This window comes from Oncorhynchus gorbuscha, unplaced genomic scaffold (genome assembly GCF_021184085.1).
Source record: "Oncorhynchus gorbuscha isolate QuinsamMale2020 ecotype Even-year unplaced genomic scaffold, OgorEven_v1.0 Un_scaffold_736, whole genome shotgun sequence".
Lineage (NCBI taxonomy): Eukaryota > Metazoa > Chordata > Actinopteri > Salmoniformes > Salmonidae > Oncorhynchus > Oncorhynchus gorbuscha.
In genome coordinates, this window is record NW_025745784.1 from 192,898 (window position 1) to 216,814 (window position 23,917).

The 23,917-nt window shown below is 49.3% G+C and overlaps 1 protein-coding gene across 1 annotated transcript in view; it reads left to right on the top strand.

The window, feature by feature from the left end:
- Positions 1 to 18,860, top strand: part of LOC124019946 (protein flightless-1 homolog) — a 73,176-nt gene extending 54,316 nt beyond the window's left edge. Inside the window, exons 22-31 of the mRNA XM_046335386.1 lie at positions 2,128 to 2,226; positions 3,523 to 3,593; positions 6,457 to 6,615; positions 8,938 to 9,160; positions 10,269 to 10,423; positions 13,856 to 13,916; positions 14,137 to 14,265; positions 15,928 to 16,140; positions 17,002 to 17,067; positions 18,632 to 18,860. Of these exons, the coding sequence (XP_046191342.1) occupies positions 2,128 to 2,226; positions 3,523 to 3,593; positions 6,457 to 6,615; positions 8,938 to 9,160; positions 10,269 to 10,423; positions 13,856 to 13,916; positions 14,137 to 14,265; positions 15,928 to 16,140; positions 17,002 to 17,067; positions 18,632 to 18,766 (1,311 nt within the window). The 3' untranslated portion in view covers positions 18,767 to 18,860. The remainder of the gene's footprint in view (positions 1 to 2,127; positions 2,227 to 3,522; positions 3,594 to 6,456; positions 6,616 to 8,937; positions 9,161 to 10,268; positions 10,424 to 13,855; positions 13,917 to 14,136; positions 14,266 to 15,927; positions 16,141 to 17,001; positions 17,068 to 18,631) is intronic.
- The last annotated feature ends 5,057 nt before the right edge of the window (positions 18,861 to 23,917 follow it).

Sequence of the window (23,917 nt, forward strand, 5' to 3'; positions counted from 1 at the left end):
GAGGTAGTCATTGTATGTGTGGGGTACAGAGATGAGGTAGTCATTGTATGTGTGGGGTACAGAGATGAGGTAGTCATTGTATGTGTGGGGTACAGAGATGAGGTAGTCATTGTATGTGTGGGGTACAGAGATGAGGTAGTCATTGTATGTGTGGGGTACTGAGATGAGGTAGTCATTGTATGTGTGGGGTACAGAGATGAGGTAGTCATTGTATGTGTGGGGTACAGAGATGAGGTAGTCATTGTATGTGTGGGGTACAGAGATGAGGTAGTCATTGTATGTGTGGGGTACTGAGATGAGGTAGTCATTGTATGTGTGGGGTACAGAGATGAGGTAGTCATTGTATGTGTGGGGTACAGAGATGAGGTAGTCATTGTATGTGTGGGGTACAGAGATGAGGTAGTCATTGTATGTGTGGGGTACAGAGATGAGGTAGTCATTGTATGTGTGGGGTACAGAGATGAGGTAGTCATTGTCTGTGTGGGGTACTGAGATGAGGTAGTCATTGTCTGTGTGGGGTACTGAGATGAGGTAGTCATTGTGTGTGTGGGGTACAGAGATGAGGTAGTCATTGAAACATCATGTTAAACACTATATATATACATTATTATTGCACACAGAGTGAGTCCATGCATCAACGAAGCCTTTTCTTGTGGCTGAGATCCCGTTAACGGGATCGTTATGACAACAGCCAGTGAAAGTGCAGGGCGCCAAATTCAAAACAACAGAAATCTCATAATCAAATATTCCTCAAATATACATGTATCTTATACCGTTTTAAAGGTAATCTTGTTGTTAATCCCACCACAGTGTCCGATTTCAAATATGCTTTACAGCGAAAGCACCACAAACAATTATGTTAGGTCACCACCAAGTCACAGAATGAATAAACAGCCGTTTTTCCAGCCAAAGAGAGGAGTCACAAAAAGCACAAATGGAGATAAAATGAATCACTAACCTTTGATGATCTTCATCAGATGGCACTCATAGGACTTCATGTTACACAATACATGTATGTTTTAATTGATCAAATGCATATTTATATTTTGCATAGCCACATCGATTCAACAGAAATACTCATCATAAATGTAGATGATAATGCAAGTTATACACATGGAATTATAGATTTACCTCTCCTTAATGCAACCGCTGTGTCAGATTTTTAAAAAACTTTACGAAAAAAAGCAAACCATGCAATAATCTGAGACGGCACTCAGAGAAATAATGAAATTAGCCGCGATGTCAACAGAAATCAGAAATTTCATGATAAATATTCCCATACCTTTGATGATCTTCATCAGAATGCACTCACAGGAATCCTAGTTCCACAATAAATGCTTGATTTGTTCGACAATGTCCATTATTTATGTCCAAGTAGCTACTTTTGTTAGCGCGGTAGGTAAATAAATCCAAACGCTCCAAGGTTGAGCATTACTTCAGACAAAAAGTTATATTACAGGTCGAAGAAACATGTCAAACTAAGTATAGAATCAATCATTAGGATGTTTTTATCATAAATCTTCAATAAAGTTCCAACTGGAGAATTCCTTTCTGTCTCTCTCTCTCTCTCTCTCTGTCTCTCTGTCTCCTTCTGTCTGTCTCTCGGTCTCTCTCGTTCTCTCGTTCTCTCTGTCTGTCTGTCTGTCTGTCTGTCTGTCTGTCTGTCTGTCTGTCTGTCTGTCTGTCTGTCTGTGTGTCTGTGTGTCTGTGTGTCTGTGTGTCTGTGTGTCTGTGTGTCTGTGTCTCTCTGTCTGTGTCTCTCTGTCTGTGTCTCTCTGTCTGTGTCTCTCTGTCTGTGTCTCTCTGTCTGTGTCTCTCTGTCTGTGTCTCTCTGTCTGTGTCTCTCTGTCTGTGTCTCTCTGTGTCTCTGTGTGTCTGTGTGTCTCTGTGTCTCTGTGTGTCTGTGTGTCTCTGTGTGTCTCTGTCTGTGTCTCTCTGTCTCTCTCTGTCTGTGTCTCTCTGTCTCTCTCTGTCTCTCTCTGTCTGTGTCTCTCTGTCTGTGTCTCTCTGTCTGTGTCTCTCTGTCTGTGTCTCTCTGTCTGTGTCTCTCTGTCTGTGTCTCTCTGTCTGTGTCTCTCTGTCTGTGTCTCTCTGTCTGTGTCTCTCTGTCTGTGTCTCTTTCTCCAGGTGTTTAAGTCTAAGTTTCAGAACTGGGATGATGTCCTGAAGGTGGACTACACCAGAGCAGCTGAGAGTGTAGAGCAACAGCAAGGATTACAGGGGAAGGTGAGTAACATGACCTGTTGTGTAGGGGTGTATGCTAGCTATCAACTAGCTTGGTGTAGGGGTGTATGCAAGCTATCAACTAGCTTGGTGTAGGGGTGTATGCTAGCTATCAACTAGCTTGGTGTAGGGGTGTATGCTAGCTATCAACTAGCTTGGTGTAGGGGTGTATGCTAGCTATCAACTAGCTTGGTGTAGGGGTGTATGCTAGCTAGCTCCCTCTATCAACTAGCTTGGTGTAGGGGTGTATGCTAGCTATCAACAAGCTTGGTGTAGGGGTGTATGCTAGCTAGCTCCCTCTATCAACTAGCTTGGTGTAGGGGTGTATGCTAGCTATCAACAAGCTTGGTGTAGGGGTGTATGCTAGCTAGCTCCCTCTATCAACTAGCTTGGTGTAGGGGTGTATACTACCTAGCTACAGGGGAAGGTGAGTAACATGACCTGTTGTGTTGGGGGGTATGCTAGCTAGCTTCCTCTAGCAACTAGCTTGGTGTAGGGGGGTATGCTAGTTAGCTAGCAACTAGTTTGGTGTAGCTCTTCTAATGATCCTTTACTTTGCTACTTGATGGTGCCTTAACTCTTGATCTTTAACCCTGACCCCTAACTCTAACCCTTCCATCTGTGAGTAACTCTTGACCTTAACTCTGACCCCTAACTCTAACCCTGGAATTCCCCAGGGCAGCTGTCTAGGCCCCCTACTGGTAGAATTAGGAATTCCCCAGGGCAGCTGTCTAGGTCCCCTACTGGTAGAATTAGGAATTCCCCAGGGCAGCTGTCTAGGTCCCCTACTGGTAGAATTAGGAATTCCCCAGGGCAGCTGTCTAGGTCCCCTACTGGTAGAATTAGGAATTCCCCAGGGCAGCTGTCTAGGTCCCCTACTGGTAGAATTAGGAATTCCCCAGGGCAGCTGTCTAGGTCCCCTACTGGTAGAATTAGGAATTCCCCAGGGCAGCTGTCTAGGTCCCCTACTGGTAGAATTAGGAATTCCCCAGGGCAGCTGTCTAGGCCCCCTACTGGTAGAATTAGGAATTCCCCAGGGCAGCTGTCTAGGTCCCCTACTGGTAGAATTAGGAATTCCCCAGGGCAGCTGTCTAGGCCCCCTACTGGTAGAATTAGGAATTCCCCAGGGCAGCTTTCTAGGCCCCTTTGACTTGTTTCTATCTTTGCTAATGACCTGCCACTGGCTTTGAGGAAAGCCCTTTAGTACCATGCAGACAGGGAGCCTTTCTCATGTTTGGATCCTGATTGGTGGATTCAAATGAAGTCTTTAACATGTGTGACCTGTCTTGTCTGTCTCAGGTCAAGAAGGATGCTGAGAAGAAAGACGAGATGAAGGCTGACCTCACCGCCCTCTTCCTCCCCAGACAACCCCCATGGTCCTCACTGAGGTAAACAGCCCTCTTCCTCCCCAGACAACCCCCATGGTCCTCACTGAGGTAAACAGCCCTCTTCCTCCCCAGACAACCCCCATGGTCCTCACTGAGGTAAACACCTCACCGCTCTCTTCCTCCCCAGACAACCCCCATGGTCCTCACTGAGGTTAACAGCCCTCTTCCTCCCCAGACAACCCCCATGGTCCTCACTGAGGTAAACAGTCCTCTTCCTCCCCAGACAACCCCCATGGTCCTCACTGAGGTAAACAGCCCTCTTCTTCCCCAGACAACCCCCCCCCATGGTCCTCACTGAGGTAAACAGCCCTCTTCCTCCCCAGACAACCCCCATGGTCCTCACTGAGGTAAACAGCCCTCTTCCTCCCCAGACAACCCCCATGGCCCTCACTGAGGTAAACACCTCACAGCCCTCTTCCTCCCCAGACAACCCCCCATGGTCCTCACTGAGGTAAACAGCCCTCTTCCTCCCCAGACAACCCCCCCCCATGGTCCTCACTGAGGTAAACAGCCCTCTTCCTCCCCAGACAACCCCCCCATGGTCCTCACTGAGGTAAACAGTCCTCTTCCTCCCCAGACAACCCCCCCCATGGTCCTCACTGAGGTAAACAGCTCTCTTCCTCCCCAGACAACCCCCCATGGTCCTCACTGAGGTAAACAGCCCTCTTCCTCCCCAGACAACCCCCCCCATGGTCCTCACTGAGGTAAACAGTCCTCTTCCTCCCCAGACAACCCCCCCATGGTCCTCACTGAGGTAAACAGCTCTCTTCCTCCCCAGACAACCCCCCATGGTCCTCACTGAGGTAAACAGCCCTCTTCCTCCCCAGACAACCCCCCCCATGGTCCTCACTGAGGTAAACAGCCCTCTTCCTCCCCAGACAACCCCCCCCCCCATGGTCCTCACTGAGGTAAACAGCCCTCTTCCTCCCCAGACAACCCCCCATGGTCCTCACTGAGGTAAACACCTCACAGCCCTCTTCCTCCCCAGACAACCCCCCATGGCCCTCACTGAGGTAAACACCTCACAGCCCTCTTCCTCCCCAGACAACCCCCCATGGCCCTCACTGAGGTAAACAGCCCTCTTCCTCCCCAGACAACCCCCCATGGCCCTAAACATTAGCTGGTGTGTAATCTCTGGTTCTTGGTAAAGGCAGTTGATTCAGCCCCCCTCTGTTGTAGGTAGGGGCAGTTGATTCAGATGCCCTCTGTTGGAGGTAGGGGCAGTTGATTCAGCCCCCCTCTGTTGGAGGTTGGGGCAGTTGATTCAGATGCCCTCTGTTGGAGAGAGGGGCAGTTGATTCAGATGCCCTCTGTTGGAGAGAGGGGCAGTTGATTCAGATGCCCTCTGTTGGAGATAGGGGCAGTTGATTCAGCCCCCCTCTGTTGTAGGTTGGGGCAGTTGATTCAGATGCCCTCTGTTGGAGGTCGGGGCAGTTGATTCAGATGCCCTCTGTTGGAGAGAGGGGCAGTTGATTCAGATGCCCCGTGCACGTTCCCATTTTGAACCACTTCATGTGTCTGAAGGTACAATCTCCGCCTAGCCGTCTGGCCCAGAGAACAAATCAGATCACTTTTTGGCCTACCTCTGGCCAATCGGATAGCTCAGATCATGGTGTCTGCAGCCTCCAGCAGACCACAGTGACGTGGATGACATCACAGAACCAGGATGAGAGACTGTCAGCGAACACAGCCGCTGTTTTTAGGACTTGATGTTTCAACGTCGTCTTCAGCGCTGTCAACACTATTCACCCTAAAACCCCGTCTCTCCTTGTCGCTGGTGCTACAGAGCGGATCCATAGGAATGTGTTGTTATTAGTGGCAGCTTTTTCATGTTCCCTCTTCTTCCCTCTCCTTCCTCTTCCTCTCTCCCCCTCCTCCTCCTCCTCCTCTCTCCCCCTCCTCCTCTCTCCCCCTCCTCCTCCTCTCTCCCCCTCCTCCTCCTCTCTCCCCCTCCTCCTCCTCTCTCCCCCTCCTCCTCCTCTCTCCCCCTCCTCCTCCTCTCTCCCCCCCTCCTCCTCCTCTCTCCCCCCTCCTCCTCCTCTCTCCCCCTCCTCCTCTCTCCTCCTCCTCCTCTCTCCCCCTCCTCCTCCTCTCTCCCCCTCCTCCTCCTCTCTCCTCCTCCTCCTCTCTCCCCCTCCTCTTCCTCTCTCCCCCTCCCCCTCTTTCCCCCTCCCTCTCTCCCCCTCCTCTCTCCTCCTCCTCTCTCCCCCTCCTCCTCTCTCCCCCTCCTCCTCCTCTCTCCCCCTCCTCCTCCTCTCTCCCCCTCCTCCTCTCTCCTCCTCCTCTCTCCCCCTCCTCCTCCTCTCTCCCCCTCCTCCTCCTCTCTCCTCCTCCTCTCTCTCCCCCTCCTCTTCCTCTCTCCCCCTCCCCCTCTTTCCCCCTCCCCTCTCTCCCCCCCCTCTCTCCCCCTCCTCCTCTCTCCCCCTCCTCCTCTCTCCCCCTCCTCCTCCTCTCTCCCCCTCCTCCTCCTCTCTCCCCCTCCTCCTCCTCTCTCCCCTCCTCCTCCTCTCTCCCCCTCCTCCTCCTCTCTCCCCCTCCTCCTCTCTCCTCCTCCTCCTCTCTCCCCCTCCTCTTCCTCTCTCCTCCTCTCCCCCTCTCTCCCCCTCCTCTCTCTCCCCCTCCTCTCTCTCCCCCCCTCTCTCTCTCCCCCTCCTCTCTCTCCCCCTCCTCTCTCTCCCCCTCTCTCTCTCCCCCTCCTCTCTCCCCCTCCCTCTCTCCCCCTCCTCTCTCTCCCCCTCCTCTCTCTCCCCCTCCTCTCTCTCCCCCTCCTCTCTCTCCCCCTCCTCTCTCTCCCCCTCCTCCTCTCTCTCCCCCTCCTCCTCTCTCTCCCCCTCCTCCTCTCTCTCCCCCTCCCCCTCCCCCAGGCAGAGCAGATGATGGAGGAGTGGAATGAGGATCTGGATGGAATGGAGGGATTCGTGTTGGAGGGGAAGAAGTTTGCTCGTCTGCCGGAGGAGGAGTTTGGACACTTCCACACACAGGACTGTTACGTCTTCCTGTGCAGGTACACACCACACCACACCACCACCACACACCACCACACCACACCACCACACCACACCACCACACACCACCACCACCACACCACCACACCACACACCACCACACCACCACACACCACCACACCACACCACCACACACCACCACCACCACACCACCACCACACCACCACACCACACCACCACACCACACCACCACACCACCACACACCACCACACCACCACACACCACCACACACCACCACACCACACACCACCATACCACACACCACCACACCACACACCACCACACCACACACCACCACACCACACCACCACACACCACCACACACCACCACACCACCACACACCACCACACCACACACACACCACCACACCACACACCACCACACCACACACCACCACACCACACACCACCACACCACACACCACCACACCACACCACACACACACACCACCACACCACTTCCACACACACACACCACTCTCACTCACGCTCAGACAGACAGAGAGAGGACTGTGGGTCTGTCTCAGGACTGTGGGTCTGTCTCAGGACTGTGGGTCTGTCTCAGGACTGTGGGTCTGTCTCAGGACTGTGGGTCTGTCTCAGGACTGTGGGTCTGTCTCAGGACTGTGGGTCTGTCTCAGGACTGTGGGTCTGTCTCAGGACTGGGGGTCTGTCTCAGGACTGGGGGTCTGTCTCAGGACTGGGGGTCTGTCTCAGGACTGTAGGAGGACTGGGGGTCTGTCTCAGGGCTGGGGGTCTGTCTCAGGACTGTAGGAGGACTGGGGGTCTGTCTCAGGACTGTGGGTCTGTCTCAGGACTGTGGGTCTGTCTCAGGACTGTGGGTCTGTCTCAGGACTGTGGGTCTGTCTCAGGACTGTGGGAGGACTGTGGGTCTGTCTCAGGACTGTAGGAGGACTGTGGGTCTGTCTCAGGACTGTAGGAGGACTGTGGGTCTGTCTCAGGACTGTAGGAGGACTGTGGGTCTGTCTCAGGACTGAAGGAGGACTGTGGGTCTGTCTCAGGACTGTAGGAGGACTGTAGGTCTGTCTCAGGACTGTAGGTCTGTCTCAGGACTGTGGGTCTGTCTCAGGACTGTAGATCTGTCTCAGGACTGTAGGTCTGTCTCAGGACTGTAGGTCTGTCTCAGGACTGTGGGTCTGTCTCAGGACTGTGGGTCTGTCTCAGGACTGTAGGAGGACTGTGGGTCTGTCTCAGGACTGTAGGAGGACTGTGGGTCTGTCTCAGGACTGTAGGAGGACTGTGGGTCTGTCTCAGGACTGTAGGAGGACTGTGGGTCTGTCTCAGGACTGTGGGAGGACTGTGGGTCTGTCTCAGGACTGTGGGAGGACTGTGGGTCTGTCTCAGGACTGTAGGAGGACTGTGGGTCTGTCTCAGGACTGTGGGTCTGTCTCAGGACTGTAGGAGGACTGCGGGTCTGTCTCAGGACTGTGGGTTTGTCTCAGGACTGTGGGTTTGTCTCAGGACTGTGGGTTTGTCTCAGGACTGTGGGAGGACTGTGGGTCTGTCTCAGGACTGTGGGTCTGTCTCAGGACTGTGGGTCTGTCTCAGGACTGTGGGTCTGTCTCAGGACTGTGGGTCTGTCTCAGGACTGTGGGTCTGTCTCAGGACTGTGGGTCTGTCTCAGGACTGTGGGTCTGTCTCAGGACTGGGGGTCTGTCTCAGGACTGTAGGAGGACTGTGGGTCTGTCTCAGGACTGTAGGAGGACTGTGGGTCTGTCTCAGGACTGTAGGAGGACTGTGGGTCTGTCTCAGGACTATGGGAGGACTGTGGGTCTGTCTCAGGACTGTGGGAGGACTGTGGGTCTGTCTCAGGACTGTAGGAGGACTGTGGGTCTGTCTCAGGACTGTGGGTCTGTCTCAGGACTGTGGGTCTGTCTCAGGACTGTGGGTCTGTCTCAGGACTGTGGGTCTGTCTCAGGACTGTGGGTCTGTCTCAGGACTGTGGGTCTGTCTCAGGCCTGTGGGTCTGTCTCAGGACTGTGGGTCTGTCTCAGGACTGTGGGTCTGTCTCAGGACTGTGGGTCTGTCTCAGGACTGTGGGTCTGTCTCAGGACTGTGGGTCTGTCTCAGGACTGTGGGTCTGTCTCAGGACTGTGGGTCTGTGGGTCTGTCTGAGGACTGTGGGTCTGTCTGAGGACTGTGGGTCTGTCTGAGGACTGTGGGTCTGTCTGAGGACTGTGGGTCTGTCTGAGGACTGTGGGTCTGTCTGAGGACTGTGGGTCTGTCTCAGGACTGGGGGTCTGTCTCAGGACTGGGGGTCTGTCTGAAGGAAATGTTGACGCCAATTCCGTGTGTGTAGGTATTGGGTGCCAGTAGAATACGACGATGAGGACAAGGACAAGGAGAAGAAGGAGAGGCACGGCCACCATGGAGGAGAGGAAGAGGAGGAGGAGAGGGTGGAGGAAGACTTCCAGTGTGTTGTGTATTTCTGGCAGGGCCGGCAGGCCTCCAACATGGGCTGGCTCACCTTCACCTTCTCTCTGCAGAAGAAGTTTGAGAGTCTCTTCCCTGGGAAACTGGAGGTACACACACACACACACACACACCACACACACACACACCACACACACACACACACACACACTGGAGGTACACACACACACACACACACACACACACACACACACACACACACACACACACACACACACACACACACACACACACACACACACACACACACACACACACACACACACACACACACACACACACACACACACACACAGTAGGACTAGACGTCCCTCGTCCCTGGGAAACTAGAGGTTCCTAATGTTTAGTACGGTCGGTACCTGATATATCTGTTCTCTGTAGGTGGTCCGTATGACTCAGCAGCAGGAGAACCTCTAAGTTCCTGTCTCACTAATATCTGTTCTCCGTAGGTGGTCCGTATGACTCAGCAGCAGGAGAACCTCTAAGTTCCTGTCTCACTAATATCTGTTCTCCGTAGGTGGTCCGTATGACTCAGCAGCAGGAGAACCTCTAAGTTCCTATCTCACTAATATCTGTTCTCCGTAGGTGGTCCGTATGACTCAGCAGCAGGAGAACCTCTAAGTTCCTGTCTCACTAATATCTGTTCTCCGTAGGTGGTCCGTATGACTCAGCAGCAGGAGAACCTCTAAGTTCCTGTCTCACTAATATCTGTTCTCCGTAGGTGGTCCGTATGACTCAGCAGCAGGAGAACCTCTAAGTTCCTGTCTCACTAATATCTGTTCTCCGTAGGTGGTCCGTATGACTCAGCAGCAGGAGAACCTCTAAGTTCCTGTCTCACTAATATCTGTTCTCCGTAGGTGGTCCGTATGACTCAGCAGCAGGAGAACCTCTAAGTTCCTGTCTCACTAATATCTGTTCTCCGTAGGTGGTCCGTATGACTCAGCAGCAGGAGAACCTCTAAGTTCCTATCTCACTAATATCTGTTCTCCGTAGGTGGTCCGTATGACTCAGCAGCAGGAGAACCTCTAAGTTCCTGTCTCACTAATATCTGTTCTCCGTAGGTGGTCCGTATGACTCAGCAGCAGGAGAACCTCTAAGTTCCTGTCTCACTAATATCTGTTCTCCGTAGGTGGTCCGTATGACTCAGCAGCAGGAGAACCTCTAAGTTCCTGTCTCACTAATATCTGTTCTCCGTAGGTGGTCCGTATGACTCAGCAGCAGGAGAACCTCAAGTTCCTGTCTCACTTCAAGAGGAAGTTCATCGTTCATAAAGGGAAGAGGAAACAGAAGATCGATGCCGCCCAGCCCTCCCTCTACCACATACGCACCAATGGCAGCGCTCTCTGTACCAGGTACACACCCCCTCTACCACATAGCACCAATGGCAGCGCTCTCTGTACCAGGTACACACCCCCTCTACCACATAGCACCAATGGTAGCGCTCTCTGTACCAGGTACACGCCCCCTCTACCACATAGCACCAATGGCAGCGCTCTCTGTACCAGGTACACGCCCCCTCTACCACATACGCACCAATGGTAGCGCTCTCTGTACCTGGTACACGCCCCCTCTACCACATAGCACCAATGGCAGCGCTCTCTGTACCAGGTACACGCCCCCTCTACCACATAGCACCAATGGCAAGGCTCTCTGTACCAGGTACACACCCCCTCTACCACATAGCACCAATGGCAGCGCTCTCTGTACCAGGTACACACCCCCTCTACCACATAGCACCAATGGCAGGGCTCTCTATAGCAGGTACACGCCCCCTCTACCACATAGCACCAATGGCAGCGCTCTCTGTACCAGGTACACACCCCCTCTACCACATAGCACCAATGGCAGGGCTCTCTGTACCAGGTACACGCCCCCTCTACCACATAGCACCAATGGCAGCGCTCTCTGTACCAGGTACACGCCCCCTCTACCACATAGCACCAATGGCAGGGTTCTCTGTACTCAAACTGTAAATCTGTAAATACGTGACACTAGAACGGCTGTGACGAGGAGACATTGTTTTTCAATGGAGGAGGCCAACAGAAGCTCTCCTCTCGCCCTCTTTCTCTCCCTCCTCTCCCTCTCTCCTTTCTCTCTCGCCCTCTTTCTCCCCCTCCTCTCTCCTTTCTCTCTCGCCCTCTTTCTCCCCCTCCTCTCTCCTTTCTCTCTCGCCCTCTTTCTCCCCCTCCTCTCTCCTTTCTCTCTCGCCCTCTTTCTCCCCCTCCTCTCTCCTTTCTCTCTCGCCCTCTTTCTCACCCTCCTCTCTCCTTTCTCTCTCGCCCTCTTTCTCACCCTCCTCTCCTCTCTCCTTTCTCTCTCGCCCTCTTTCTCACCCTCCTCTCTCTCTATCCTTTCTCACCCTCCTCTCCTCTCTCCTTTCTCTCTCGCCCTCTTTCTCACCCTCCTCTCCCTCTCTCCTTTCTCTCTCGCCCTCTTTCTCACCCTCCTCTCCCCTCTCTCTCTCTCGCCCTCTTTCTCACCCTCCTCTCCCTCTCTCTCTCCTTTCTCTCTCGCCCTCTTTCTCCCCCTCTCCCTCTCTCCTTTCTCTCTCGCCCTCTTTCTCCCCCTCTCCCTCTCTCCTTTCTCTCTCGCCCTCTTTCTCACCCTCCTCTCCCCTCTCTCTCTCTCGCCCTCTTTCTCACCCTCCTCTCCCTCTCTCCTTTCTCTCTCGCCCTCTTTCTCACCCTCCTCTCCCTCTCTCCTTTCTCTCTCGCCCTCTTTCTCACCCTCCTCTCCCTCTCCTTTCTCTCTCGCCCTCTTTCTCACCCTCCTCTCCTCTCTCCTTTCTCTCTCGCCCTCTTTCTCACCCTCCTCTCCCCTCTCTCTCTCTCGCCCTCTTTCTCACCCTCCTCTCCTCTCTCCTTTCTCTCTCGCCCTCTTTCTCACCCTCCTCTCCTTTCTCTCTCGCCCTCTTTCTCACCCTCCTCTCCTCTCTCCTTTCTCTCTCACCCTCTTTCTCACCCTCCTTTCTCTCTCGCCCTCTTTCTCACCCTCTCTCCTTTCTCTCTCGCCCTCTTTCTCACCCTCTCTCCTTTCTCTCTCGCCCTCTTTCTCCCCCTCCTCTCCCTCTCTCCTTTCTCTCTCGCCCTCTTTCTCACCCTCCTCTCCTCTCTCCTTTCTCTCTCGCCCTCTTTCTCACCCTCCTCTCCCTCTTTCTCTTTCTCCCTCTCCTCTCTCTCACCCTCTTTCTCCCCCTCCTCTCCTCTCTTGCTCTCCTCTCTCTCCCTCGCCCTCTTTCTCCCTCCTCTCCCCCTCCTCTCCTCTCGCCCTCACCCTCTCTTTCTCATTCTCTCTTGCTTTCCTCTCTCCCTTCTCTCCCTTCTCTCCTCTCCCTTCTCTCCCTTCTCTCCTCTCCCTTCTCTCCTCTCCCTTCTCTCCTCTCCCTTCTCTTCTCTCCCTTCTCTTCTCTCCCTTCTCTTCTCTCCCTTCTCTTCTCTCCCTTCTCTCCTCTCCCTTCTCTCCTCTCCCTTCTCTCCCTTCTCTCCTCTCCCTTCTCTCCTCTCCCTTCTCTCCTCTCCCTTCTCTCCCTTCTCTCCTCTCCCTTCTCTCCTCTCCCTTCTCTCCCTTCTCTCCTCTCCCTTCTCTCCTCTCCCTCCTCTCCTCTCCCTTCTCTCCTCTCCCTTCTCTCCTCTCCCTTCTCTCCCTTCTCTTCTCTCCCTTCTCTCCTCTCCCTTCTCTCCCTTCTCTCCCTTCTCTCCCTTCTCTCCCTTCTCTCCCTTCTCTCTCTTCTCTCCCTTCTCTCTCTTCTCTCCCTTCTCTCCTCTCCCTTCTCTCCTCTCCCTCCTCTCCCTTCTCTCCTCTCCCTTCTCTCCCTTCTCTCCTCTCCCTTCTCTCCTCTCCCTTCTCTTCTCTCCCTTCTCTTCTCTCCCTTCTCTCCTCTCCCTTCTCTCCTCTCCCTTCTCTCCTCTCCCTTCTCTCCTCTCCCTTCTCTCCTCTCCCTTCTCTTCTCTCCCTTCTCTCCTCTCCCTTCTCTCCCTTCTCTCCTCTCCCTTCTCTCCCTTCTCTCCTCTCCCTTCTCTCCTCTCCCTTCTCTCCTCTCCCTTCTCTCCCTTCTCTCCTCTCCCTTCTCTCCTCTCCCTCCTCTCCCTTCTCTCCCTTCTCTTCTCTCCCTTCTCTTCTCTCCCTTCTCTTCTCTCCCTTCTCTTCTCTCCCTTCTCTCCTCTCCCTTCTCTCCTCTCCCTTCTCTCCCTTCTCTTCTCTCCCTTCTCTTCTCTCCCTTCCCTTCTCTCCCTTCTCTCCTCTCCCTTCTCTCCCTTCTCTCCTCTCCCTTCTCTCCCTTCTCTCCTCTCCCTTCTCTCCCTTCTCTCCTCTCCCTTCTCTCCCTTCTCTCCTCTCCCTTCTCTCCCTTCTCTCCTCTCCCTTCTCTCCTCTCCCTCCTCTCCCTTCTCTCCTCTCCCTTCTCTCCCTTCTCTTCTCTCCCTTCTCTCCTCTCCCTTCTCTCCTCTCCCTTCTCTCCTCTCCCTTCTCTCCCTTCTCTTCTCTCCCTTCTCTCCTCTCCCTTCTCTCCTCTCCCTTCTCTCCTCTCCCTTCTCTCCCTTCTCTCCTCTCCCTTCTCTCCCTTCTCTCCTCTCCCTTCTCTCCCTTCTCTCCTCTCCCTTATCCCTCTCCCTTCTCTCCTCTCCCTTCTCCCTCTCCCTTCTCTCCTCTCCCTTCTCTTCTCCTCTCTTGCTTTCCTCTCTCTCTCCTCTCCCTTCTCCCCTCTCCTTTCTCCCTCTCCCTTCTCTCCTCTCCCTTCTCTTCTCTCCTCTCCTCTCCCTTCTCCCCTCTCTTTCTCCTCTCTCCAGGACCATCCAGATAGGAACAGACTCCAGTAACCTGAACTCAGAGTTCTGCTTCATCCTCAAGGTCAGTTATATACCTGAGACACTCTGACCTCTGACCTCGATAACACAGGACATATCACACTGAAAGAAACCTTTAACCTGTCAGAACTTTAATTGAGTGTAAAATGTAAGTAGCTTAATAGTGTGTGTGTGTGTGTGTGTGTGTGTGTGTGTGTGTGTGTGTGTGTGTGTGTGTGTGTGTGTGTGTGTGTGTGTGTGTGTGTGTGTGTGTGTGTGTGTAGGTGCCGTTTGAGAGCACAGACAACCAGGGGATAGTGTATACCTGGGTGGGCCGGGCTGCTGATCCTGATGAGGCCAAACTGGCGGAAGACATCATGAACTGTATGTTTGATGACACCTACAGCAAACAGGTACATCTGTCTGTTATACCTGTCTGTTACACCTGTCTGTCTCTTACACCTGTCTGTCTGTTATACCTGTCTGTCTGTTATACCTGTCTGTCTGTTATACCTGTCTGTCTGTTATACCTGTCTGTCTGTTATACCTGTCTGTCTGTTATACCTGTCTGTCTGTTATACCTGTCTGTCTGTTACACCTGTCTGTCTGTTACACCTGTCTGTCTGTTACACCTGTCTGTCTGTTACACCTGTCTGTCTGTTACACCTGTCTGTCTGTTACACCTGTCTGTCTGTTACACCTGTCTGTTATACCTGGCTGTCTGTTATACCTGGCTGTCTGTTATACCTGGCTGTCTGTTATACCTGTCTGTCTGTTACACCTGTCTGTCTGTTATACCTGTCTGTCTGTTATACCTGTCTGTCTGTTATACCTGTCTGTCTGTTACACCTGTCTGTCTGTTACACCTGTCTGTCTGTTACACCTGTCTGTCTGTTACACCTGTCTGTTACACCTGGCTGTCTGTTATACCTGGCTGTCTGTTACACCTGGCTGTCTGTTACACCTGGCTGTCTGTTATACCTGGCTGTCTGTTACACCTGGCTGTCTGTTACACCTGGCTGTCTGTTATACCTGGCTGTCTGTTATACCTGGCTGCCTGTTATACCTGTCTGCCTGTTATACCTGTCTGCCTGTTACGTCTGTCTGCCTGTTACGTCTGTCTGCCTGTTACGTCTGTCTGCCTGTTACGCCTGTTACGTCTGTCTGTTACGTCTGTCTGTCTGTTACAGTTTGACTGGTTAACATGGAACCTCTGACCGAGGCAGTTTGACTGGTTAACATGGAACCTCTGACCGAGGCAGTTTGACTGGTTAACATGGAACCTCTGACCGTGGCAGTTTGACTGGTTAACATGGAACCTCTGACCGAGGCAGTTTGACTGGTTAACATGGAACCTCTGACCGAGGCAGTTTGACTGGTTAACATGGATGGAACCTCTGACCGTGGCAGTTTGACTGGTTAACATGGAACCTCTGACCGAGGCAGTTTGACTGGTTAACATGGATGGAACCTCTGACCGAGGCAGTTTGACTGGTTAACATGGAACCTCTGACCGAGGCAGTTTGACTGGTTAACATGGATGGAACCTCTGACCGAGGCAGTTTGACTGGTTAACATGGAACCTCTGACCGTGGCAGTTTGACTGGTTAACATGGAACCTCTGACCGAGGCAGTTTGACTAGTTAACATGGAACCTCTGACCGAGGCAGTTTGACTGGTTAACATGGAACCTCTGACCGAGGCAGTTTGACTGGTTAACATGGAACCTCTGACCGAGGCAGTTTGACTGGTTAACATGGATGGAACCTCTGACCGAGGCAGTTTGACTGGTTAACATGGAACCTCTGACCGAGGCAGTTTGACTAGTTAACATGGAACCTCTGACCGAGGCAGTTTGACTGGTTAACATGGATGGAACCTCTGACCGAGGCAGTTTGACTGGTTAACATGGAACCTCTGACCGAGGCAGTTTGACTAGTTAACATGGAACCTCTGACCGAGGCAGTTTGACTGGTTAACATGGATGGAACCTCTGACCGTGGCAGTTTGTCTGATAAACATCATTATAATTCTATGGTAAGAACCTGCTTTGACCCGGAGCTCCTGTCTCCTAGGTGATCAACGAGGGGGAGGAGCCGGAGAACTTCTTCTGGGTGGGGATTGGCTGTCAGAAGGTATACGACGAGGACGCTGACTATATGAAGTACGCCAGACTGTTCCGCTGCTCCAATGAGAAGGGATACTTCGCCGTGTCTGAGAAATGTTCTGACTTCTGTCAGGACGACCTGGCCGACGATGACATCATGCTACTGGACAACGGCAAAGAGGTGGGACTAGCTGTATATACACCTGGACACTACACCTGTCTGTCTATATACACCTGGACACTACACCTGTCTGTCTATATACACCTGGTCACTACACCTGTCTGTCTATATACACCTGGACACTACACCTGTCTGTCTATATACACCTGGACACTACACCTGTCTGTCTATATACACCTGGACACTAAACCTGTCTGTCTATATACACCTGGACACTACACCTGTCTGTCTATATACACCTGGACACTACACCTGTCTGTTTATATACACCTGGACACTACACCTGTCTGTCTATATACACCTGGACACTACACCTGTCTGTCTATATACACCTGGACACTACACCTGTCTGTCTATATACACCTGGACACTACACCTGTCTGTCTATATACACCTGGACACTACACCTGTCTGTCTATATACACCTGGACACTACACCTGTCTGTCTATATACACCTGGTCACTACACCTGTCTGTCTATATACACCTGGACACTACACCTGTCTGTCTATATACACCTGGTCACTACACCTGTCTGTCTATATACACCTGGACACTACACCTGTCTGTCTATATACACCTGGACACTACACCTGTCTGTCTATATACACCTGGACACTACACCTGTCTGTCTATATACACCTGGACACTACACCTGTCTGTCTATATACAGGGCCTGGACACTACACCTGTCTGTCTATATACAGGGCCTGGACACTACACCTGTCTGTCTATATACAGGGCCTGGACACTACACCTGTCTGTCTATATACAGGGCCTGGACACTACACCTGTCTGTCTATATACAGGGCCTGGACACTACACCTGAAATAGTGTTTCCTGTCTCTCTCTGTCTGTCAGGTGTACATGTGGGTGGGAACTCAGACCAGCCAGGTAGAAATTAAACTCAGCCTCAAAGCCTGCCAGGTAAGATGTGTGACCCTCTCGCGCCTCTACTGTAATCATTTTTAGGCTGGGATTGAATCCCATCCCACTTTGTCAGCTATGATCCATTGTTCCAAGACCACATTCACAGTGAACCCTGCACATGTTGGCTCAATTACATTTAAATGGAGCACAGGAGACAGAGTGATGGGATGGAACCCTGGCCACCTTTTCATGATTTACTGACATTCTGTCAGTCTATTGTTTTACTAGATCTTTACTGTGTCTAGATGTCAGTCTATTGTTTTACTAGATCTTTACTGTGTCTAGATGTCAGTCTATTGTTTTACTAGATCTTTACTGTGTCTAGATGTCATTCTGTCAGTCTATTGTTTTACTAGATCTTTACTGTGTCTAGATGTCAGTCTATTGTTTTACTAGATCTTTACTGTGTCTAGATGTCAGTCTATTGTTTTACTAGATCTTTACTGTGTCTAGATGTCATTCTGTCAGTCTATTGTTTTACTAGATCTTTACTGTGTCTAGATGTCAGTCTATTGTTTTACTAGATCTTTACTGTGTCTAGATGTCAGTCTATTGTTTTACTAGATCTTTACTGTGTCTAGATGTCAGTCTATTGTTTTACTAGATCTTTACTGTGTCTAGATGTCAGTCTATTGTTTTACTAGATCTTTACTGTGTCTAGATGACATTCTGTCAGTCTGTTTTACTAGATCTTTACTGTGTCTAGATGACATTCTGTCAGTCTATTGTTTTACTAGATCTTTACTGTGTCTAGGTGTCATTCTGTCAGTCTATTGTTTTACTAGATCTTTACTGTGTCTAGATGTCATTCTGTCAGTCTATTGTTTTACTAGATCTTTACTGTGTATAGATGTCAGTCTATTGTTTTACTAGATCTTTACTGTGTCTAGATGTCATTCTGTCAGTCTATTGTTTTACTAGATCTTTACTGTGTCTAGGTGTCATTCTGTCAGTCTATTGTTTTACTAGATCTTTACTGTGTCTAGATGTCATTCTGTCAGTCTATTGTTTTACTAGATCTTTACTGTGTCTAGATGTCATTCTGTCAGTCTATTGTTTTACTAGATCTTTACTGTGTATAGATGTCAGTCTATTGTTTTACTAGATCTTTACTGTGTCTAGATGTCATTCTGTCAGTCTATTGTTTTACTAGATCTTTACTGTGTCTAGATGTCATTCTGTCAGTCTATTGTTTTACTAGATCTTTACTGTGTCTAGGTGTCATTCTGTCAGTCTATTGTTTTACTAGATCTTTACTGTGTCATTCTGTCAGTCTATTGTTTTACTAGATCTTTACTGTGTCTAGGTGTCATTCTGTCAGTCTATTGTTTTACTAGATCTTTACTGTGTCTAGATGTCATTCTGTCAGTCTATTGTTTTACTAGATCTTTACTGTGTCTAGATGTCATTCTGTCAGTCTATTGTTTTACTAGATCTTTACTGTGTCTAGATGTCAGTCTATTGTTTTACTAGATCTTTACTGTCTAGATGCTGTCAGCACCACTTCCGCAGGTCAGATTGTTCCATGTGAACATAATGAAGGTGGTTTTGTCTCCTCTAGGTCTACATCCAGCACATGCGTTCTAAGGAGACGGAGACCCCCAGGAAGCTGCGTCTGGTCAGGAAGGGAAACGAGCCACACTGCTTCACACGATGCTTCCACGGCTGGGGCGCCTTCAAGATTGCGCTCGCGTAGACACGTCACTCTACATGGCCACGGTCTTCAGGACAAAGCTGTGTCTATGTTGGCTTTATCATATCAGCGTTTTACCGGCTTGATCCCCCATCACCCTTCCCGTTCCCCTTCCTGCTCCCCGTTCCCCTTCCTGCCCTCCCCGTTCCCCTTCCTGCCCCCCCCTCCCGTTCCCCTTCCTGCCCCCCCTCACCTCTGTTCCCCTCTCCTCCCTCCTCTCAGGATCTCCGTGGCAACGACACGCCCGTTCTGACATCCCAGACACAGAGAGAGGAATCTGTATTCCTGTTGTGTGTTTCAGTGATTGGTCCGGGCCTTGCCGTAGATTTCTTTGTAATACCAGATATCGATGTATATTTACTAGACTGCCATCTTCTACTGTACTGCAGCAGCTCAACGTGCGCACGCCTGCCTGTCATTGTGCACACTATTTATGGATTTTATATGAGAATAAAGTTTCACAGAACCTGCCTGCTACCTGGTCTCAAGTTGACTTTTCATTTTCAAGGTCCTTTATGTCTCTATTCAACCTGCTGTCTGTCTGCTACCTGGTCTCAAGGTCCTTTATGTCTCTATTCAACCTGCTGTCTGTCTGCTACCTGGTCTCAAGGTCCTTTATGTCTCTATTCAACCTGCTGTCTGTCTGCTACCTGGTCTCAAGGTCCTTTATGTCTCTATTCAACCTGCTGTCTGTCTGCTACCTGGTCTCAAGGTCCTTTATGTCTCTATTCAACCTGCTGTCTGTCTGCTACCTGGTCTCAAGGTCCTTTATGTCTCTATTCAACCTGCTGTCTGTCTGCTACCTGGTCTCAAGGTCCTTTATGTCTCTATTCAACCTGCTGTCTGTCTGCTACCTGGTCTCAAGGTCCTTTATGTCTCTATTCAACCTGCTGTCTGTCTGCTACCTGGTCTCAAGGTCCTTTATGTCTCTATTCAACCTGCTGTCTGTCTGCTACCTGGTCTCAAGGTCCTTTATGTCTCTATTCAACCTGCTGTCTGTCTGCTACCTGGTCTCAAGGTCCTTTATGTCTCTATTCAACCTGCTGTCTGTCTGCTACCTGGTCTCAAGGTCCTTTATGTCTCTATTCAACCTGCTGTCTGTCTGCTACCTGGTCTCAAGGTCCTTTATGTCTCTATTCAACCTGCTGTCTGTCTGCTACCTGGTCTCAAGGTCCTTTATGTCTCTATTCAACCTGCTGTCTGTCTGCTACCTGGTCTCAAGGTCCTTTATGTCTCTATTCAACCTGCTGTCTGTCTGCTACCTGGTCTCAAGTTGACTTTCTTTTCAAGGTCCTTTATGTCTCTATCTAACCCTAACCCAGAACTGTGTGAGTGGGTTCAAAGGTCAGCCAGGAGACCACTTCCTGTTTGTAGATGAACAACCCAGAACTGTGTGAGTGGGTTCTCAGGTCAACCCTGGAGATCTCTCTGGTCTCCACAACCAAGCCCATTAGATAACCCTGGAGATCTCTCAAACTTCCTGTTTTCCTCAAAAAGCATCTTGCTTCAATCAGTTTATTCCAGTTCAGAGTAACAATTATTATTGTATTTTAACAGCAACAGTTCCAACCTACTAGTTTTCTACAGTCAGATGTACAGTAGGCCTGATCATATTCCATCTGTTCTGTTACTAAGGGTTGAACTATCAGTAGCTGGCTTTGGTGAATGTTAGATATTATCTGTGTACAAGACCAGGATTTGATAGAAAGAGGAAGTCACATCTACTGAGTTAGTTAGTTAGTCCCTTATTTCTGCTGATCACCGGTTATAAAATGACAACAATGTCTTGCTCGTTGACTGACTGGTCCACAGTCGAAGCCCAGTTTCCTGAATCATTCTGTTCTGAAATAACTCTCTGGGTTTACCATCATGAGGTGGATGTTTGATCAGGACGTGTCGTTTTATTAAATGTGTTCGTTATCAGAGACTCATTACTAAGCACTTCCACACACAAAAAAACACACATTGTTGGCGCTCCTCATACGTTTGTATGATAGAGAGAGACTCTGGACGCTCCTCGTACGTTTGTATGAAAGAGAGAAACTCTGGACGCTCCTCATACGTTTGTATGAAAGAGAGAAACTCTGGACGCTCCTCATACGTTTGTATGAAAGAGAAACTGGACGCTCCTCATACGTTTGTATGAAAGAGAGAAACTCTGGACGCTCCTCATACGTTTGTATGAAAGAGAGAGAGACGCGTCGCTGTATTTGGGATTCATGATAATTGAGCTCAGTGACACGAGTCCATTTGATGAGAACTTGGGGTTAGTTTGATGACAGCGGTGAGTGAGAATAACAAGTCGGTAACGGACAGCGCTGCGTCGTGTGTTTGAACCACAGCGCTGCGTCGTGTTGCGGAATGCGCTTCAACAAAACTGCAGAAAAAAACGTTCCGGTAAAACCGTGAAGTACACCGGCAACTCCCACTTGAGCAGCTGCCAAACTGAGTAGAGAGCGATGACGCACTTGAACAAATACTATCCAGTAATTTCTGAAATCATTATAACACGTTACTCTGACCCATACGTTATAGAAAGGCTGGTATAGACATCATTCCATGGCTTCATGTGCTTCCTCTGTAAACGCCGTCACGGCCGTGTGGTTGTTGCTGAGGATCACTAAAACTACATTCTTCTGGCGCGCAGACTAAGACGGAACCGGTTGATCCCGACGCATGGCGCAATAGTTGGCCGTGTCGTCAAACAGGTCCACGTGTCGTAAAGTGATTCGTTCGGTTCCACACGGTGTCTTGTCTGTTTGCGACGCTTTAATCTCTCCGTAACAGGAAAACCCAGCAATTCCCAGGCTAAAACCAACTCTGAATTAACAGGACCCCTGCACACACAGTTATATCACACATCAATGAGAGGTTTAGTTATAATGCCTGTATAAAAAAAACATCTCCTTAACCACTTATCACCATGGTTAATGCAGGCACTATTCTCCCTATTACAATTCACTAATCTTCCGACATTACCATGACTTGAAGGACTGAATGTGGTCATTTTCAGATTGAATCAAACCATAGTTTCCTTCATTTCATGAAGTAAATGCTGTTATATATGCATACATTTATTCAGAGAACACGAGCGCTTTACGTGACTAAAGAAGGCACGTCTGAATGACATAATTAACTAGGCAAGTCAGTAAAGAACATTCTTATTTACAATTACGGCCAAACCCTGACGACGCTGTGCCAATTGTGCGCCGCCTTATGGGACTCCCAATCACGGCCAGATGTGATGCAGCCTGGATTCAAACCAGGTACTGCAGTGTCTCAGACCACCGCGCCAATCGGGAGCCGCATTTTGTTACATTACAGCCTTGCTCTAAAATATATATTTTTTTTATGTTAATCAGCAATCTACCATTCCAGCTTTGAATTGCTATATTGTAATTACTTGGCCACCATGGCCTATTTATTTCCTTAACTTGCCTAATTTGCACTCACTGTATATAGACTTTTTGTTTTCTTTTGTTTTACTGTATTATTGACTGTATGTTTTGTTTATTCCATGTGTAACTCTGTGTTGTTGTTTGTGTCGAATTGCTTTGCTTTATCTTGGCCAGGTCGCAGTTGTAAATGAGAACTTGTTCTCAACTAGCCTACCTGGTTAAATAAAGGTGTTCTCAACTAGCCTACCTGGTTAAATAAAGGTGTTCTCAACTAGCCTACCTGGTTAAATAAAGGTGTTCTCAACTAGCCTACCTGGTTAAATAAAGGTGTTCTCAACTAGCCTACCTGGTTAAATAAAGGTGTTCTCAACTAGCCTACCTGGTTAAATAAAGGTGTTCTCAACTAGCCTACCTGGTTAAATAAGTGTTCTCAACTAGCCTACCTGGTTAAATAAAGTTGTTCTCAACTAGCCTACCTGGTTAAATAAAGTTGTTCTCAACTAGCCTACCTGGTTAAATAAAGTTGTTCTCAACTAGCCTACCTGGTTAAATAAAGTTGTTCTCAACTAGCCTACCTGGTTAAATAAAGTTGTTCTCAACTAGCCTACCTGGTTAAATAAAGTTGTTCTCAACTAGCCTACCTGGTTAAATAAAGGTGAAATAAATAAAAATTCTACACCCAATAATGACAAAGAGAAACAGGTTTTGTGAAATGTTTTTACAAATACCTTATTTATTATATACAGCACCAGTCAAAAGGGACTCTTCCAAAGGTTTTATTTTTTACTCTTTTCTACATTGGAGAATAGTAGTGAAGACATCAAAACTATGAAATAACACACATGGAATCATGTAGTAACCAAAAAATATATATTTAAAATTCTTCACACTAGCCACCCTTTGCTTCGACAGCTTTGCACACTCTTGGCATTCTCTCAACCAGCTTCATGAGGTTGTCACCTGGAATGCTAGTCACTTCCATTAACAGGTGTGCCTTGTAAAAATCAACCCTGTCTCTTAATTTGTTTGAGCCAATCAGTTGTGTTGTGACAAGGTTGGGGGGGGGGGTATACCGAAGACAGCCCTATTTGGTAAAAGACCAAGTCCATATTATGGCAAGAACAGCTCGAATAAGCAAAGAGAAATGACAGTCCATCATTACTTTAAGACATAAAGGTCAGTCCATCATTACTTTAAGACATAAAGGTCAGTCCATCATTACTTTAAGACATAAAGGTCAGTCCATCATTACTTTAAGACATGAAGGTCAGTCCATCATTACTTTAAGACATGAAGGTCAGTCAATACAACAGTCCATCATTACTTTATGACATGAAGGTCAGTCCATCATTACTTTAAGACATTAAGGTCAGTCAATACAACAGTCCATCATTACTTTAAGACATAAAGGTCAGTCCATCATTACTTTAAGACATAAAGGTCAGTCCATCATTACTTTAAGACATAAAGGTCAGTCCATCATTACTTTAAGACATGAAGGTCAGTCCATCATTACTTTAAGACATGAAGGTCAGTCAATACAACAGTCCATCATTACTTTAAGACATGAAGGTCAGTCCATCATTACTTTAAGACATAAAGGTCAGTCCATCATTACTTTAAGACATGAAGGTCAGTCCATCATTACTTTAAGACATGAAGGTCAGTCAATACAACAGTCCATCATTACTTTAAGACATGAAGGTCAGTCCATCATTACTTTAAGACATGAAGGTCAGTCCATCATTACTTTATG